Here is a 17,793-nt window from a genome sequence, read left to right as displayed (position 1 = left end):
TATGTAGCAGTAGTTAACCAGAATAATTGGGAATCTACTGAAAGCTTCTTAAGATGTATTTGTAAAATCAACCTTGCTTTCTACTTCAGCTTCAGTAGAGCATCTGGATAAACAATAAAACAATTATTAAATTATAAAGGCAAGAAAAGTTATCCAATTTTCATGTAATACGTCACTCAAAGAATGTTCAACTAAAACATACCTTTTGATTATGGAAATAATAGTAATAACAAAAAACTGATATTCCTTACCCCCTTCCTTAATTTTTCTCCAAACAATGATAAAGTGATGGCATTTCTAACTACCTAAAAATTTCTGCAGCACAGGTTGTGCCTTTTTGACCTAGTTGGGAATTGATGAGCGAAGAGGATGTCAAGTTCATAAAAATGACAAATGCTTCTGTCATTAGTAGATGCATTAATCTCTGTCAGGAGAAAACCTTTCATTTGAGGGGTAAGTTAGATAAAATTCTAATGCTTAAATTCCATTCCAATTGAAAATAAGCCTTTGATACTAAACTTTCATTTGGGAGCCTTAATACTAAATTTTCACTTGGGATGAAGTAGTTTTGTTATTGTTGGGTTTTTAACATATAAAAGGCCATTTAACATATAAAATGTCACATTTCTGCTTAAACAATAAAATTCTAATGAATGGCTGAGGATTCTAAAGTGAAGCAAGAAAGAAGCCGTACCCATTATATACAAGTGAGCATTATTTTTTTCAGGAGCAAATTTCTAAGAGTTTTCTAGGCAAAAGCACTGAGTCATACTTGATTTTTAGCCCTTTTAAAAAAGCATTATGTTGCTTCTTTTAGTTTTCTGAATCAATATAAAAGTAGGCCTTCAAAAACCTAATTTCATGAGTTATTGGCAAGTAAGAGAATTGTGAGAAAAAGAGAAGCCCCAGTCACCCTGATAACCAGAGATTAAAAGAAAACGTTTTGAAACAGGGACTAAGAGAGAGTATGGTTAATCCCCAATGTTGATAGGAAACCAGTTTCATGCTCCAGACACTGCCAAGGATGTCATATACTGTCAAATCACTAAGAGGTGATCTGCAGAGGGAGTACAGTGGAGTCCCAGGGGTCAGTGTTCCACGAGTATTTTCCTATCTCCTCACCGTCAGAGTTTACCAAGCCAAGAGTGCTAGCAACCTGGGTTAAAGTACATAATTGGCAAGCACACTTTGGAAGTTCAGGTCAGATGCCTCAGAGATTTACAGATTTATCTCCCCCGGCATCATTCATTTAGATTACAAGGGTAATGGTTCTAGAGTCCTCGCCCTCCCTTCCTCAGAGAGCATTTGTTCAGAGAAAGATAAGTTCTCTCCTGCTCCTGAGGAGGGGATGGGCAACTATACCAGGCATCCTACGAAAGCTCTGAGATTCACAATTTTGGAGTTCCTCTCCTGTGATACTGACCCCCACTCTGTATGCACCAGGTACATCTGGCTTTTACTGCCTTGCCTTGTAGCAGGTTGGCATATGGGAAATCAATGCAAGATGTTCTTTAAGTAAATAATCAGTGTGTTCTCTATTCTCATGTCTGCTGTCAGGACAAAGCAAATGTATAGCTATAAAAATTTAACAGGCCTGGGGCCTATGGGGTAAAATCTCCCATCTTTGTGGTGAGAGCTCTGTTGTTTAGGTTTTGGGAATCCCTGAGTCCGCTTAATCAAGTTTCTATCCTATTTTTTCTCTATAATCCCTGAAAAATAAAATATTTTAATACAGGCCACACTAGTGTTGGAAATATTACTAAAGATTAAAAACAAGCATTTACTTTTTAAAAATGGAATTGCATAAAAAATTTAGCTAGACCCCAGATTCTGTGCATCACCAGAATTTGAGTGGAGAATTATTTCTCCTATGTGAAATGGGTTAGATCGTTGGGGATGGGGTGCAGGTTTTGCCATGTTTACAATCTTGGCACAGTGCCTTGTATTTGCTAGTAATCAGTACACCTTAATGGAGGTAAATCATAGAAGTATTTCGTCCTAAGACAGTTGGTATGTGACTAGAGACCTATCCCAAATCTGGTAGATTCAATGTAATGATGAAACTAATGTATCTACTTTCCTGCTAGATAAAGGCTCCTCTGGCTTTCAGGCCCTCAGAGCTTGATGGCAATATGGCTTAAAGTCATCATCTATCTTCATTAACTCCAAAACCTGTGCTTACCAGACAAACTTTTCCCCCTAAATTTTGCTTCTAAGAAGTCTTTGGATATTGTAAAGATAACAATATGAGGCCAAACAATATGCCCTTGTGAACTTATCAGCAGCTGTTATCTCTGTATTGGGGAGCCAATTGGAATTCTGTGCCCTGTACAGTTTGTTAATACAGATGAATAAATCTCAAAATCTGCTCAAAACCCCTCAATAAGGTAGAGCCCTGAGGCCACAAGGGTCACTGATATACCCCAGAGCTACTCAGATTCCACCAAAGTGTAGACCCTCTTAAGTCACAATCTTTGATCTGAAACTTCAAATATTGGAGAAATTTGAGAAAGCATGGATTAGGTGATAGTACAATGACACCCAGAGACAAGGTTTATTTTCACATTCTGGAAGAAAAAAAGGGAACCCCTGCCACAATTGTGCAGAGTAGGAAGAAGAAAGAAATGAGCAATAGTGTCCTTGCTGATATCCTGAAGGACACTTTTAATTTAGGGTTTGGTTTTTGTGTGTTTTGTTATCATTATAAGGAGGGGGTTATTTTTTCCCTGCAGTGCTTAGTATTTAACAAATATTCAGGTTATACTAAAAGATGGAAAACTTGCTGATGAATGGGCAGAAGGGTAAAAGGACTAAAAGAAGTAAAATGGTGCATGACACTGAATATGCCAAAGCTAGAAATCCACAAAACTAAAATAAGTGAAAAGGGTGGATTAAGGAAGAGGAGAGATTAAAGAGGGGAGCGGGTAGAGAAGGCAAAAAAGGAGAGGGGGAGAACAGAGCTGAGCCTGAGCAGGGGATAGAAGTGATGCCCTAGGTCGAGTTCATGCTTCTGGCATTGAGACCCCGGAGCCAGTACATGAATCCAGCTCCTTCCTTTTTCAGAGCCTGAGGGCCCAGCACCCAGCAAGACAGCTATTGTCCCTGTTCTCATGGAGTGGATTATTTTAGAGAGGAAGGAGACATACATGGTATATGAAAGAGTAAACAATGAAAATACCAGATTTATTGTGAACAGAGTATGCCAGATAAAGGTATATGAGCTGCTCTATCAGAGGGATGATAATTATCTGCTGGTAATAAACAGGCCAAGGAACATAAGTTGGAGGGGGTGGCAGAGCTAGCTGTTTCAGATTGGGTGGTTAGAAAAGCCTCTCTCACCGAGTGACCTTTGTGGTGGGACCTGAATTACAAAAAGGAGCCAGCCAGGAGAAGATCTCCAGGACCAGCTTTCCAAGTTCAGAGAACAAGTGGGACAGAGGCCTAAAGGTGGGAGCAAGCTTGGCATGCTTCACAGCCCGAGTGGAGGCCAGAGTAAGGGCAGCAGGATGAAGCCGGGTGTGAGCGAGGGGAGAAGGGGGTGGGGGAGAGGCAGGGGCAGATCACACTGGGCAGGTGGCACGTGCCAGGGTAAGGAGTTTAGGTTTTATTCTAAGTAGATTTGGAAAACTTTACAGAGTTTTAAGAAAAGAAGTAACAATGAAACTCTACATAATCAAATTCCTGCTTGTTTTTGGAGTTGGATAACATGTTAATTCGAACAACTCAGGTCTTCTAAAGTCAGCGTAGATTCTTATGGAAATAGAAACTATCCTTAGGTATTCTCTTAAAACAAAAATGAATCTATGATATCACTTACGTGGAATCTAAAAACAAATGATACAAATGAATTTATTTGCAAACAGAAACAGACTCACAGATTTCTAAAACAAAGGGGAAAGAGGTTGGGGAAGGGATAAATTAGGAGCTTGGGATTAACAGATACACACTGCTTTATATAAAATAGATAAATAACAAGGTCCCACTATACAGCACAGGGAACTATATACTCAGTATCTTGTAACAATCTGTAATGGAAAAGAATCTGAAAAAATATATATATATAATTTTTCTTTTCACACACATATAACTGAATCACTTTGCTGTACACCAGAAACTCATACAACACTGTAAATCAACTATACTTCAGTAAAAACAAAAACAAAGAAAAAAAAACCCAAAAATGAATCTGGTGATTTCTAAAGTAATTACAGTTTTTTAAGCTATTTCAAAAAAAAACTGCATTTGGCTTCAATGGAAAGCAAAAAGAGGTTAGTATTATGCATCTTTGATCAATTTTGAGATAAAATATATTTTTTCAAAAAGTACCTAGTGCTTAGGGCTTCCCTGGTGGCACATGGTTGAGGGTCCGCCTGCCGATGCAGGGGACACGGGTTCGTGCCCCTGTCCGGTAAGATCCCACGTGCCGCGGAGCGGCTGGGCCCGTGAGCCACGGCCGCTGAGCCTGCGCGTCCGGAGCCTGTGCTCCGCAACGGGAGAGGCCACAACAGTGAGAGGCCCGCGTACTACAAAAAAAAAAAAGTACCTAATGTTTAATAAAACATTTTATTCAATATCCATTGAAAGAATTTTTAAATGTGCTATATAATATTACAGTTTCTGAAGATACTGAAGAAATCAATTAGAATGAGAAATGAATTCAGCTGTTCTGCCCATGTGAGAGAGAGACTGCCACCGAGAACAGGAGAAATAATGAGCTGCAGGTTAGAGTTCCTGATTTAGAAACAAGTTCCCATCTAAAGAAAAAAGTGCTAGTATCAAAAAGGTCAAAGAATAAAGAAAATACAAAAATATACACAAATGCACAGGAGAGACTAATTTCCATGCACACTTCTCTAAAAGGCTTTCAATTTCCTTGCAGCTAATTTTTTGTAAAGAAATTTAAACTCAAATTTCTTTTCTGAAAATGCCCAGAGAAATTGTACCTGCAACTAACTCACAACAGGAATTTCTTAACGAAAAATGTTCTGTTATGAATTCTCCCAGAATATTTATCATTTCATAAATGACTTTGACATTTTCCCATTTGATTCAGTCAAAAGTTATTTCATGAAATAATAATAATAAAATTAAATGAATATCTAGGAGCTAGTAGAGTAGAAACAATGAAGTATGCATCTTAGAAGCAAAAACTAGTATGTTTGATACATTTATTTAAGAAGTAAGAACAGTGAATTATGCTTTTTAAAAGTATATTTAAAAGTATGTGATTTCATTCCAAAAACTATGCATTCTGTACAGTTTTAAAGTCTTTCTTTTAGATATTTGTCCCACTACCTGTGAATCCCTTTTTCATATTATACTAATTCTTTCCTTTAAGATATTTTGAAAACATGAATTTTAGTATTGTGGCCAACCCAGTCATTTGGTGGAGACTGATGCTATCAAGGCAGCAATTTGAACAAAATGAGATGTTATTTTGGTATATTGTCTCAAATAAGGCGTCAGTGTATGTTTGTTAAGTTAAAGAACTATGGAAGGAAAGAGGGAGGGAAATTTATTTTGCTCACCTGTAAAATGAAGATGTGATACCTATTTTAGAGTTGATGAAGCTCAAAGGAGATGCTGTTTCCCGGATAACAGTGCAAAGTAAGCAAGCACTTAATGAACGGTAGCTGTTTTACTGTTATAATAAGTCAAATAACAAAAAAATCACGTTGCCTTTTCCCCTTCCTTATTAAAATGGCTTCCTGTATGAAGTGACAAAGGGGAGACGCGGAGACAGAGGGAAATTTCCTTAAGTAAATTGCACGTTGGCTGAGGGGCAGGTGTAACAGAAAAGACGAATGATTGAGAACGATAATGGTTCCTTTTCCTTCTGAGCCCCTTCTGAGCTCTGAGCCTTTTTCAAAGAATTCTGCCTGTCTTAGGTAGAATATGAAAACATAAGCATTACTGATATTGGGAAAACATAGTGTGATAACTGTATCAATAATATAATTATTTGATATTCTTAACCTCCATATAATAATGTCTTACCAGAAAATATATTATAAAAGGTATGCAAAAACAAAATGATTTCTAAAAATATACATTAAGTTTTATTTATGAAATCTCCTTTCCTTTACATGACTAAATAATTAATTCAATAAATATTTTGATGCAATGCTTTGCCCATTAAAGTACAAACCTGAATTTAATGTTGAACAGATTAATTGAGAAGCTGGAAGCACCTGGAGGGGATCAAAGAGTTTCAAACTTCTTTCCCTTGTTTCTAGTCTAAATACTCAAGAGGCAGCGTAAGATCCATGCCCTTGGGATTCCAGTTGACTAACGAGGAGGAGAAATCATTCCTGCACTAAATAGACCAGGGTTGCTACTGAAAAAGAGTTGAAAAACTTATGTTCACTTCAGCCTTCAAACTCATGATTTATACAGTAGTAACTTCTCAAAAGCAACACTAGAAACTTGTAGTATAAACAATATATAGCTTGTATCAAGTAGTTCTTAAAGTGTGGGAGACAGGGAAGAAGCCACTAGCAGAAAAGAGGAAGGAAGTTATTAAAAGGAAAAGTAGGTCATCAGCATATGTTTGAATGGCATGAAAACTAGGAGGCAGGTGACAAAGAATAATGCAAAGGTACACAATGCACTGCCTCCCCTCTCCCCGCCATTTTCTTAGTATTATGCTTTTAATTAAAATTTTATGTATCACCTATGACAGGTTTTCCTTTTAGAAATAGGTATTGGAGCCACCTTGGTGGGTATGGGAGGAAAACATTAATGAACTTCTGGCTGATAGTGGTGACAGAATATTTAATAGATTAGATACAGAAAGTTATTAATCCTAAAGTTGTGCTATTTATTTTCATTTTTATATGAACTTTTGGACTGAGTTACTTTTGACTCGTGTCAAGTTGAACACTTGACGCCAGAATCAAGACACAAGAATCAAGGCAGATTCATATGTCTGTATTTGAAAATCACCTACAGATCTTAGATTCTGTTTGGCATATATACATACTTCTCCCTACTTGGATAGAATGAGAAAGTGTGATGTTTGTGGGAATTTAGGGGATAGGAGTTGGGGAAGAACTGAGAATGAGATGGAGAACAGCCCCGCAGAAGGAGGCCTGATAGTAGTGAGAGGTTTGCTTTCAGGTAATGCATATTTTCACAGTCTTAGAGTTTTTACTTAAGAGTATTGTTCCCAAGCAAGGTCTCAGTAAACATTTCCTAATCGGTTAACATTACAGATTAAGGGCAAGTATTCCAGAAAAAAAATTTTCCTGTTGAAATCTTTCTTTTTACAGTAGATCCAACTTAAATAAAAGTTTATCCTTCTAAATTTTATACTTACCAATTCCTTCAGAACTGATTCTATAAAGACTGAGGTTGGGTGGTGACAGCATAGCAAGAATGCATACCAGTGTGCATGAGGGATAATCAAAACTCAGTAGTCTCAGCTTTTACACCAACCTATGGACTAATCGACAAGGGTTGAATTCGACCGAAATAAAATCCTGCATGGAGAAGAATTCCAAATATAGCACAGATGTTGGCAGCTTCTGACAAGAGAAAGAAACAGGGAAACAGACAATTGGATGTCAAATTGCAGGCAATACTAAAATGTCCTGGCCTCTTTGTGCCAACACCAGCTGGTTTGCTGCCTGCTGCAGATGTGACTGTATTGCCACCTGGGGGCATGAATTACTGCCGATGTCTCCTCATCCAACCACCTGTCGAGTCAACCCTGGCAGCGTGGCTGGTGCCTGAGCAAGGCTGTGGGGCGCAGAGGCAGAGCCCACTGGCATATTCTGGGACTCTGTCCTGCCTCTGCTGTTGCTACTCCTCCTCCAGACCTAGGAGGCTTCTGGTCTCAGCACAGGTAGACCACCTGTACTGTACGCTTGACAGTGATTAGGGTGCTAATAAAAGTGCAGATGGGGAAGGTAGGCAAGTCAGCAGCACTAAGAACTGATAACAGATCCCTTTGTTATCCTTCCGGACCCTACTATGCCCTGCAGTAGCCATAATCACAGACTACTTCCGAAGAGATATGCCATCAATATTTAAGCACAAATGAGAGTTTAAGTGGCCAATTTCCCGGATTACTTGCAGTCCCCTCTTAGAGGTATCCCTTTGGTAAGGCACACTAAGTTCCTGTGACTTGCAGGACCACAGATGTAATGACTCAGAAAGCATCAGGAGGTAGGGAAGGAAATGTAGATGGCCACAAAATGTAAAGTGTGTTGATGCCCTCATTCCCCCATGCAAATCTCATCATCGTGGCCAAGAAGAAGCCACAAATATTGATACTTTACTGGCTATTTGAGACTCATCTTGATATATCTTACCTGATTAAACATATTTTCTTTTGGGTGAAGAGAGGAAAACAGGGGAGCCACCAAGTCTCTTTCTAGGTACAAGTCTACTTTAGGGTACACCCTCCAGGACAAGGCAGTCCTAGGTGAGGGCTCAACAGGCCTGGCAGCACTACTGCCTCTCATCTGGGCAATCCAAATGTTAGAAAGGGGCCTCATCTTCTCAGCCCTCCTCCTAGAAGAAGGAATTGCCCAGGGCTAATCCGAATGTAAAACCAGAGTGGCCCAGCTATGGGGCTGCTGACCAGAGATGGGCTTCAGTTTTCTTATACTAAAAACAGAGGGATGTTATAACTTACCTTTCCAGTGAGCATTTACTCTCTTGGTTAGACTATCAGTCCACATACTGGGCTATCTCATTCCAGTAGTTCCCATCCCACAAAGGGCTCAACTCTTAGATTCAGAAATATCTCAGCTGTGTCATGCTAAGTCTGTTAGGGTAAAGTGACAAACAGTCAAGCAATTATGTGGTGGTGTTCATTGTGGACAGCTTTTGCACTCAGTTGGCTGAGCCCATGTAGAAGGGCTACTGCTGACATCAGGAATTCTGAGCATTTTTTCCTGCTAGCTGAGGTCCAGTGACTTGTGAACAATTAGATAGAAAAAACCCTTCCCCAAGGGAGTGCTACTCCAAGGGAGCTGGCAAAGTGGGGAAAGACTGAGATTAAAAGCCTAAAAAGCTCTAACTGAGCCAAAGATCAGCAAACTTATCTCTGTCCAGAACCAGCAAAGAGCAAAGCAAGCTGAATGGCTGATCAAACATGGCCATGAGGTCAGCTGGACCTTTGTTCTCCCGTTGTCCCCTATATGCCCCCAACAACTGAGAAGCCATGGGTTAGGGTGGAAAGACAGGTGCTTTCAATTCAGACAGCAATTAGCATAAATCTTAACTCTACAGCAAGCCAACTGTGTGAACTCAGGACAAGTTACTTAATCATTCATGGCCTCAGTTTCCATATCTGTTGAATGAAGAAAAGAGAATCAGTATTCTGAGAGCTATTGAGAGGATTACATTTAAAAGGATAATATAAGTAAAACATACAGGTTGTGTTGAGTGAACAGAAGATGATCAGTAAGATGATGTTGAAGGTTAATGAAATTGCTGTTGAGGTGGTATTTAAATAGAACATCTGTAGCTGTCCAAATAAGGTGAAGCCAAAAACGTACACATACTGTGCTTCAGGCTGCCTTCACACTGTGTTGACCTTCAACCTTAAGCAATAGGCACTACATGGACAGAAAAACACTCTTAATTTTACTAGTATCATTTCAATAAATTTTCAGTCAAGAAATATTGCAGTACCTGAAAAAAATCATAGAAAAGCTTAATGCAAATTGTAAAATAGAATTTAAGTGCACTTGTATTAATTTCAGTATAGCGTGCATGTGTGTAATTAAGTTCAAATAAGATCTCTGCATTCCCTTGTTTCATCAGCAAAATTTCATCAGTATAACGGAGAATGCCACTTCATCCCTGGGCAAGTGCCTCATGACTTTAACACGTGGGGGGTTTTAAACGAGTCCTTTGCATTTATTCCTCAGGAAACCTCTCTGCTATTTCAGTTATCTAAGTTAAAGAAAAGAACAGACCCTGATTTCTTTTCTACATTAATAAAATCATTTATAATTATTATCTAGTAATAGACTATCTTTACTGAATATTAATATATTTACTGTAAGGAAAATAAAAGAGCTAAGAACATAATGTAGGAAAGTAGCTATAAGAAGTGGTTTGTGAAGGCCAGAGACAACATTGGAGCAGAGATCAACTCTGAAATGTTGGCCCTGTCAAGATTTTTAACATATAAAAGTGCCATGAATTCCTTTCTAATGAACCTTACGTTATTAAGATTACATATTTTAGTCAAGGAAAGTGCCATATTCGTCACAATATTAAGCAACGTTATTTTTTCTGAAGCCCCTAAAACGTCTTCACTAAAAGAGAGTGTTACCATGTAAGAAACCCCATTACTAAGGCAAAGGCTATATGGCCTCTTGGCAATCAGTTCCAAATAATGGTAACAATTTACAATTGCTTTCAAATCAATTTGGATGCAAATTTTAGTGTTCTTGTGTGAAAAAAGAAAATCAAAGTGTAGAACAGTATGTACAAAGTGCTGCATTTTGTGTATAAAGAGTGAAAAAATAAATACGTGTCTTTTCTGCTTATGAAACTTTAGCCAAGCATGCACACAAACATACATACACCTAAAATGGTGGTCATGTACAGCTGAGGGCAGATCTGAGTGAATAGAGAGTGAGACTGACAGCTGTAGACATTTAAAATTTTTCTTTGATTTTGGAACTATGCAAATATATTACCTATTTACAAAATGAAATTTTAAAAATATGCCTTCCTAAGAGCTTCCTGTACAGATTTTCATTTTTTCTTACATTTCTCGAATGAGATTATATTTTTCTACAAACTGGGCACCATTGATTCAGTTTTGAGAATGATATATGAAATTAAATGACATTTTCCTAGGTGTTTTATAAATTGCAGTATTATTTTTATAAAATTAATTTGATATTTATAATTTCCGCATTTATTTTTGTATCTTTGAGCCGTCTACCAATCCATATTAAAAGCCATTTCTGACCTGTTCTTGGTTCAGTTTGATCACAAAGCTAATGAGATCGAAGAGGAATACTTCCCCCGGATTGTAAATTACTGACTTAAAAACTGCTCATTTTAATCAGTTAATGAAGGCTAGGACTTAAAGCATACTGATACAAATATCATGCCCATAATTCCATATTAACTTTTCCAGCCTGTGTAGCAAGCATGTTTTGGTGAGTATGACCATTAAGAAACACATCAAATATGACTGACTAAAAGGAAACAACACAAATTTTTCAGTGTTTTTGAAAAAGAATATTGTTATACCTGTGTTTTATTATAAATAACCAGGTTCTGTCATATTTTATCTTCTTGCCAGCAAATGAAGGACATTGTTTCATAAAGCTTCTAAAATGTACATGAATATTTAATTAAATCATATTTCCTTGAGAAAATAAAATTCATTCGCATTTATAGCAGACAGTTGTGAGGAGCAGATAACTGTCATAAGACCAGGGTAGCCAGTACCGGTTGCTTGTGGAACAAACTCCTCAATTTTTAAAACTTTTTTTAAAAAAAATAAACATACAATCATAAGTGTTCATTTCCTTTAAAAATTCTAAAGATGAAGAAAATTACTGTCTATATATTTAAGTCCTTGTATAAATTACAAAACTCAAGTTTATGTTACAGAGTCCCTTCCCCATAGGAAGCATAAAGCACTTTTGTGGTACCTTTCACCAGTAAATATTCGTATCACATTGAATTTGACAAATGAAAGAAAAGTCGATATTGCATCTTTAAGCCCCAAGAGAACATTCTTCTAAGCTGTCTCTCATGATGAATGAGCTTCAAAAGTCATCTGATTGCCACGATTTAACTCAATCTCAATCTCAAAGATATATAAAAGTAATATACCTATTGACTTCAGTAGAAATCTGAAATATCAGTGAACCGCAGACTCTTGTTGTTTGAGGTCAACAAACACCCTTTGGAAGACAACCAAGAGTAGTTTAAGACCAGGACAACAAAATAAAATTATAACAATAATAATTATAATAATAAAAATAACAATAATAAAATAAAAATAACAACAACCAACAATGAGGTAAACTCCCCTTTAAAAAGGCAATATGTGTTGCCTGGACTGTCAGGAGAGAGTTCGATTGTACCTGACACCCAAATGTTTTTCCAACCACAGTTCAGCCAGTTGCACGGTTGAGGCAAAAGTACTTGCCTTGGATCCTAAGCACATCTTATACTGCTTAGGGTCCAAGTTAGGGTCACAATGAACTGGATGGAAAATATGCACCACTCCTACTTCTTGACTTCTGAAGGGCCTTAAGCCAGATTGAATAACTTTATTGTAGAGATCTACATCTTCCAGTCCCCAGCCTTGTATTGAGGTATCAAATCCACCTGCACCCAGAAGATCACTTTTATAAATACAGGTAATTCCATATCCATAGTCTCTCCAAAATCCAGTCTTCTTTGAGAAGACAAAGTCATTATCAGTGGGAGGACTTCCCCCATTGGTTACCTTTGGGTCATACTGGCTAAAGATGATGGGATAGTATACCTGTTGTCCCTGAATTGTATTGTCTCTACATCGTTGGAGAAAGTCTCCTCTGAAGATCAAGTCAACATCACAAAATAGCAGCAAAGTATCATTGTCAAACTGGGAAGATCCCATTTCAAGACCAAGACCTCTGGAAAACTCTCCCTTCATGGGGATCAGGGTCATTTCTGCTTTAGGGTACTTGTTTTGATATTCTTGTATCAGCTCAATATGCTTGCTGGAATCTTGGCCAGAATCCCTACTGAAAAGGATGATGACCAGCTTTACATTCTGCTTTGGGATAAGACACGTGTTTTCAAAGTTCTCCATGAATCTCAAGAAAATATCATACCTTCCAATGAGAGGGACAAGAACATGTATTTTCTTTTCATTGGGCCCTCCCATTTCTTTGGCACCTTGAAAAGAAGATAATATCTTTAAAGAATTAGATATAAAGGAGAATGACTGAGTGTCACTGTTAATACTCTCTACAAGACTGTTGACATCTAGCTCTTCAGTTTCTCTGAAGAAAGGCTTGCTGAACAACTGCTGAAGATAGGCATGACGTCTTACTGGCACAGTCAGTTTCCTCCCCTTGTGTCTTTTGTATAAGAGGAGTAAATCCAAGATGTACTCCACCCCATGCAGGGGATCAACCCTGCGGTAGCCATACTGAATTTCCTTGAAGTCGATGAGCCGTCCTCTACTCTTGGCATTCTCATTGATCATCTCCATCACCTGTAGGACGGTGTCATCCAGCGCTGTTCTCAGGATGCTGCTGATGCTCTGTCGGGGAGGCTGGTTCTCAGATGCTGAGTAGAGGAGCTTCCCTGTCAGGAACTCCCATTCTATCACTTCATCTCTCTCCCGAGGCTGGAAGTGATTGAAAGAAGGCATCACTCCCAGCTGCTGGTCCTCTTTGCTCACTTCGCTGTTACTGAGCTTGCTCATCAGAGCGCTCTCCCGGTGGAGCTGGATGGTGCGGTAGCGAAGTTCAGAAATTTTGCGGCTAAGCATGTAATTATGAAGCCTGTATTGGTAGGCAGGCCTTTTGTTTGGATGAAGTGTTATGGCTGCATGGATTTTGCTGTTGTGAAGGTCTTGGATATAACCCTTCCGATTGTGTTCATAATTTTCATGGAACAGCTGCTGCATCTGAAAAGGAGAAGGAAATCAAGATATTAGGATAAGTTTAAAATATCAAAGAAAACAAGAATCGACTACATCCATAACCCCATAATGAATCATTGTGAGGGTGAGACAGGTGGGTAGAGCATGGATTTTCCAAAACAGGGGCTCACTCTGAGGAGTAGACCAATGCCCTGTTTCTTGGAATGGTAATATCAGCCCTAGAGGAGACCTACATTTTACTTAGCATCCTGATACACCATCTTTACAGAGTAAGTTCTTGGTAAGGTAATGTGGAACAGAAACTGTATTGATCTACACTGCCTATTTAAAAGATCATACTCAAAATGGCTGACATCCTTATAAGCCAGAAAATCTCTCTGCTAATCTAGAAAAAGCTCACAACCTCAGGCAGGAACAAAAATGAGATCACACTTCAAACTGCCAGCTGTCTCCTCTGCCAGTCAATAAAGAAACCTCCATCACACCCATTCAAGATAAGTACCAATGGAGGAGGAGAGGCGGTGAAGGAAGATGAGGGGGAGGAGAGCCAGCAGCGGCAGCAGCATGAGATATCTGCAAATACATTGATTAAAAGGAGGAAAGGAATATTGCAAACTTAAGAATACATATCCAAAACCATAGACAAAACAAAAAAATTAAGGACAATACACTCCTCCCTCCCCTCTCAAGAACTCAAGGAATAGATAAATGAGCTAAGTAAGATAAATAAAACCACTGATACTCACATTATAAGAAGCATAAAAAGAGATTTGTGGAAAACATAGAAAGAAGGGATTTGAGAAAATATAGCAAAATAATAGAAGTTTAAAATATACGTTAAAAGTATGGGCGTATATGTCTATATGCATACACACATGTAAATGTATATATTTGATATATATTTAAAAGTTTGTATCAAAGTTTGGATCTATATACATACAATAAATAAAGTTTTGTTAAAATTTGGGTATATAATACATCTGAATATATAGTAAAGGAATACAAATATATACATAAAATATGTCTGAGGGACATATTTCCCTTAAAATAAAGGAAGGTGTATATCTATGTGCAATTAGGCCAAGCGAAAAAAAAAAAAGCAAAATAAACAAACAAAACCCAATTTGGCTGTAAAGTCAGAAAAGAATGAATCTTGCCACAACATTCTCTATAGCAACATTCAATGATGAAAACAACAGACCACAGCTCAGGAAGACCCCCAACGAAGCAAATTAATGATTCATATTATACTCAGCCAACCTAGAGCTCAAGTTTTATTGTGAAAAATAAACAGCTCCTAACATGTACAAATGTGTGGCATATCTGTGGTGATAAATTCTCTGACACTCCTCCAATCTAGGGGTGGGGGGCTATGTCCCTTTCTTTTGTTACGACTTTAATAAACTACAGTAGAAGTGACACTCTGCCACTTTTCAGACTGGCAGCTGCCACTTGTCTTGTTGAACTCCCACTCTTCAGAAGCCACTAAGTAAAAAGTCTGAGTTAGTTAGTTAGATTCCTTGTTGCTGGCCAGAACCTCCAGTAAAATGTGGTAGAGCAGATATGTTCTTGTTTCAGTCTCAACATCAGGAAAGAAGATGTCAACATGGCTCTTTAACACATTAAGGAAGTTCATTTCTATTTCTAGTTTGCTAAGATTTTTACCATGAGTGAATTTTGAAGCTGATCAAATATTTTTTTCTGCATCCACTGAGAAGATTATGGGATGCTTTTTTTTCTTCTGTTAACATGGTGAATTGCATTAATTCATTTTCTAATATTAAACAACCTCTGTATTCCTTGAATAAACCCAACATGATCTTGATATTCATCCTCTTTATATATCGCTGGAATATATTTGCAAATATTTTGTTTAGGATTTACTGTGAGAATCCAATTCTCCCCAATTTGATACCCCCAAATTGATATATAGATTCAAGGTGATTCCAATACAAACCCCACCATTTTAAAAAAGAATATGTTGCTGCTGATATTAACAAGTTGATTCTAAAATGTACGTAGAAATGAAGTCAAGGATATTCAAGATAATCTTAAAAAAAGATACACTACAGATCAAAAGTTACAGAAATTTAGAAGTATGATATTGGTACAAGGATAAACAAATAGAAGAAAGGACCAAAATAGTCCATAAGGAAACCTACACATGACATATGATTTGTGACTTATGACAAATATGATAGTATAGAGTGGAGGAAAGGTGGTCTTTTCAGTAATATATATTCATATGGAAAAATGTAAAAGCTGACCCCTACATCCCACAATAAAAAAATCCGTCTCAGATGCACTGGTGATATAAAAATGAAAGGTTAAATTTTTTTTCTAAAAGTTAACACTAGAAAATATCTGCTTGTGTTTTGGTTAGGTGAATTTTCTTAAATAGGACACAAGGTAATTATCATAAAAATAGATTGGTAAACTGGACTACATTAAAATTAAGAACTCTATTTCTCATAAACGCCATTAAGAGATTATAAAAGGTAGACTACAGAGTGGGAGAATATAGTTTTAATAGATCTTACCAAAAAGGACTAATACCCAGAATATATAATAAACTTGTAAAAATTAATACGGAAGGACAAACCCAGTTTAAAAATGGAAGAAGAATCTTGAATGGGCACTTCACAAAAGAGAATGTGTAAAAGCCTGATAAACATACACAAAAACCTTCTCTAGTTCATTCATCATCAGGGTAATGCAATTTAAAGTCACAATGTGATTTTAATCTACGAAAATGGTTAATGACTGATAATGCATTGTGAAAGTAGCAGATCTGGAACTCTCATACACAGCTGGTGAGAATGTAACTTGGTTCAACCACTGTGGAAACTTGTATTGACCAAAATGACCATATACGTTCCCTGTGACTCAGTAATTCTACTCTTAGCTGCATGCCCAATACACATACATACACACATATATCTAAAAATACATACATGTATATATATATACATTTTCATAGCAACATTATTCATAATACCCCCCAAACCAAAAGCAACCCTAATGTACACCGAGAGTAGAATAAATAAACATAATGGAAAACAATACGTCAATTAAAATAAATGAAATACTACTACTCACAACAACATCAACAAATCTCACAAATCACAAACAAGTGAAAGAGACCATATACAAAAGAATACATTTTGTATGATTCTATTCATATGAAATTCAGGTAAAGCTAACGTATGCTGTTAGCTGTAAGAACAGTGAGCAAAAATCAAGAAAGTGGGCAGGGAGCTCTGGAGGGCTGGTAATATTCTATTTGTTGACCTAGGTTGTGGTTACACATATACATTTAATTTGTGAACATTCACTGAACTGTTACTTAAGATATGTTTGTTATACTACAATTAATAAATGACCTTTTAAAATATGCATATACATGCATGTGGAGTTAGGTAGGTTTTTCTCATATGTATATATATAAATGTGTGTAGATATGTGAGGAGAGAGAGAGAATATCAATATCAGAGAAGTTTTCATAGAGAAGATGACCTAAAAGGTTTAAGACCAATACCATGTCAGATTCTTTATCTCCAGTATTTCACCGGGCTCTTATTCTATACTCAGAGAGATTTTCAAATCAACATCATCTAACCTTGAAGAATATAACCCTAGATATTTTGAGACGGATTTTGGACTTGATTCAAGACACAGTAGTTCAGTTACATCCAGTATTTTTTTTCTAAATACACAAGCCAATTTTTATTTGAAACTTTGATGTTAAATTAAATCCATATAAGCGGACTGTTATATCTCCATTTTGGTATTATTTTTTAAAAAGTTTTATTGGTGTATGGTTACGTTACAATGTTGTGTTAGCCTCCACTGCACAACAAAATGAATCAGCCATGTATTATTTTTTTTTTTACCAGAATTTGCTTCAGTATTTTACTTTATGTAATTTTTCCATGGATTTTTTTTGGTATGCAACAAGATTAAAGAAGATCTAATGGCATATAGAATACTAATTATACCACCTCTAAAAAGTACTGGCTCTCTGAAACCATTCTTTCTTGAGGCCTGCTTTGTACTACTAAGAAAAGGGAACATGCTAAATTAAATAGGAAACATTGCTCAGAGGCAGACTGTTAAATTGTAGATTTACCTAGCCCCTTTAGTGATACTGAAGTGATTAATATTGCACAACTTGATAAAGGTGACATCTGTTATAGAAGAAA

General features: G+C 37.1%; 1 protein-coding gene across 1 annotated transcript in view; it reads right to left on the bottom strand.

Moving 5' to 3' along the window:
• Positions 1 to 11,196: 11,196 nt before the first annotated feature.
• The window catches only part of CHSY3 (chondroitin sulfate synthase 3), a 278,500-nt gene continuing 271,903 nt past the window's right edge, over positions 11,197 to 17,793 (bottom strand). Inside the window, exon 3 of the mRNA XM_065874647.1 lies at positions 11,197 to 13,615. Within this exon, the coding sequence (XP_065730719.1) occupies positions 12,053 to 13,615 (1,563 nt within the window). The 3' untranslated portion in view covers positions 11,197 to 12,052. The remainder of the gene's footprint in view (positions 13,616 to 17,793) is intronic.

This window comes from Phocoena phocoena, chromosome 3 (assembly GCF_963924675.1).
Source record: "Phocoena phocoena chromosome 3, mPhoPho1.1, whole genome shotgun sequence".
Lineage (NCBI taxonomy): Eukaryota > Metazoa > Chordata > Mammalia > Artiodactyla > Phocoenidae > Phocoena > Phocoena phocoena.
This window is presented reverse-complemented; position numbering and strand designations above follow the sequence as displayed.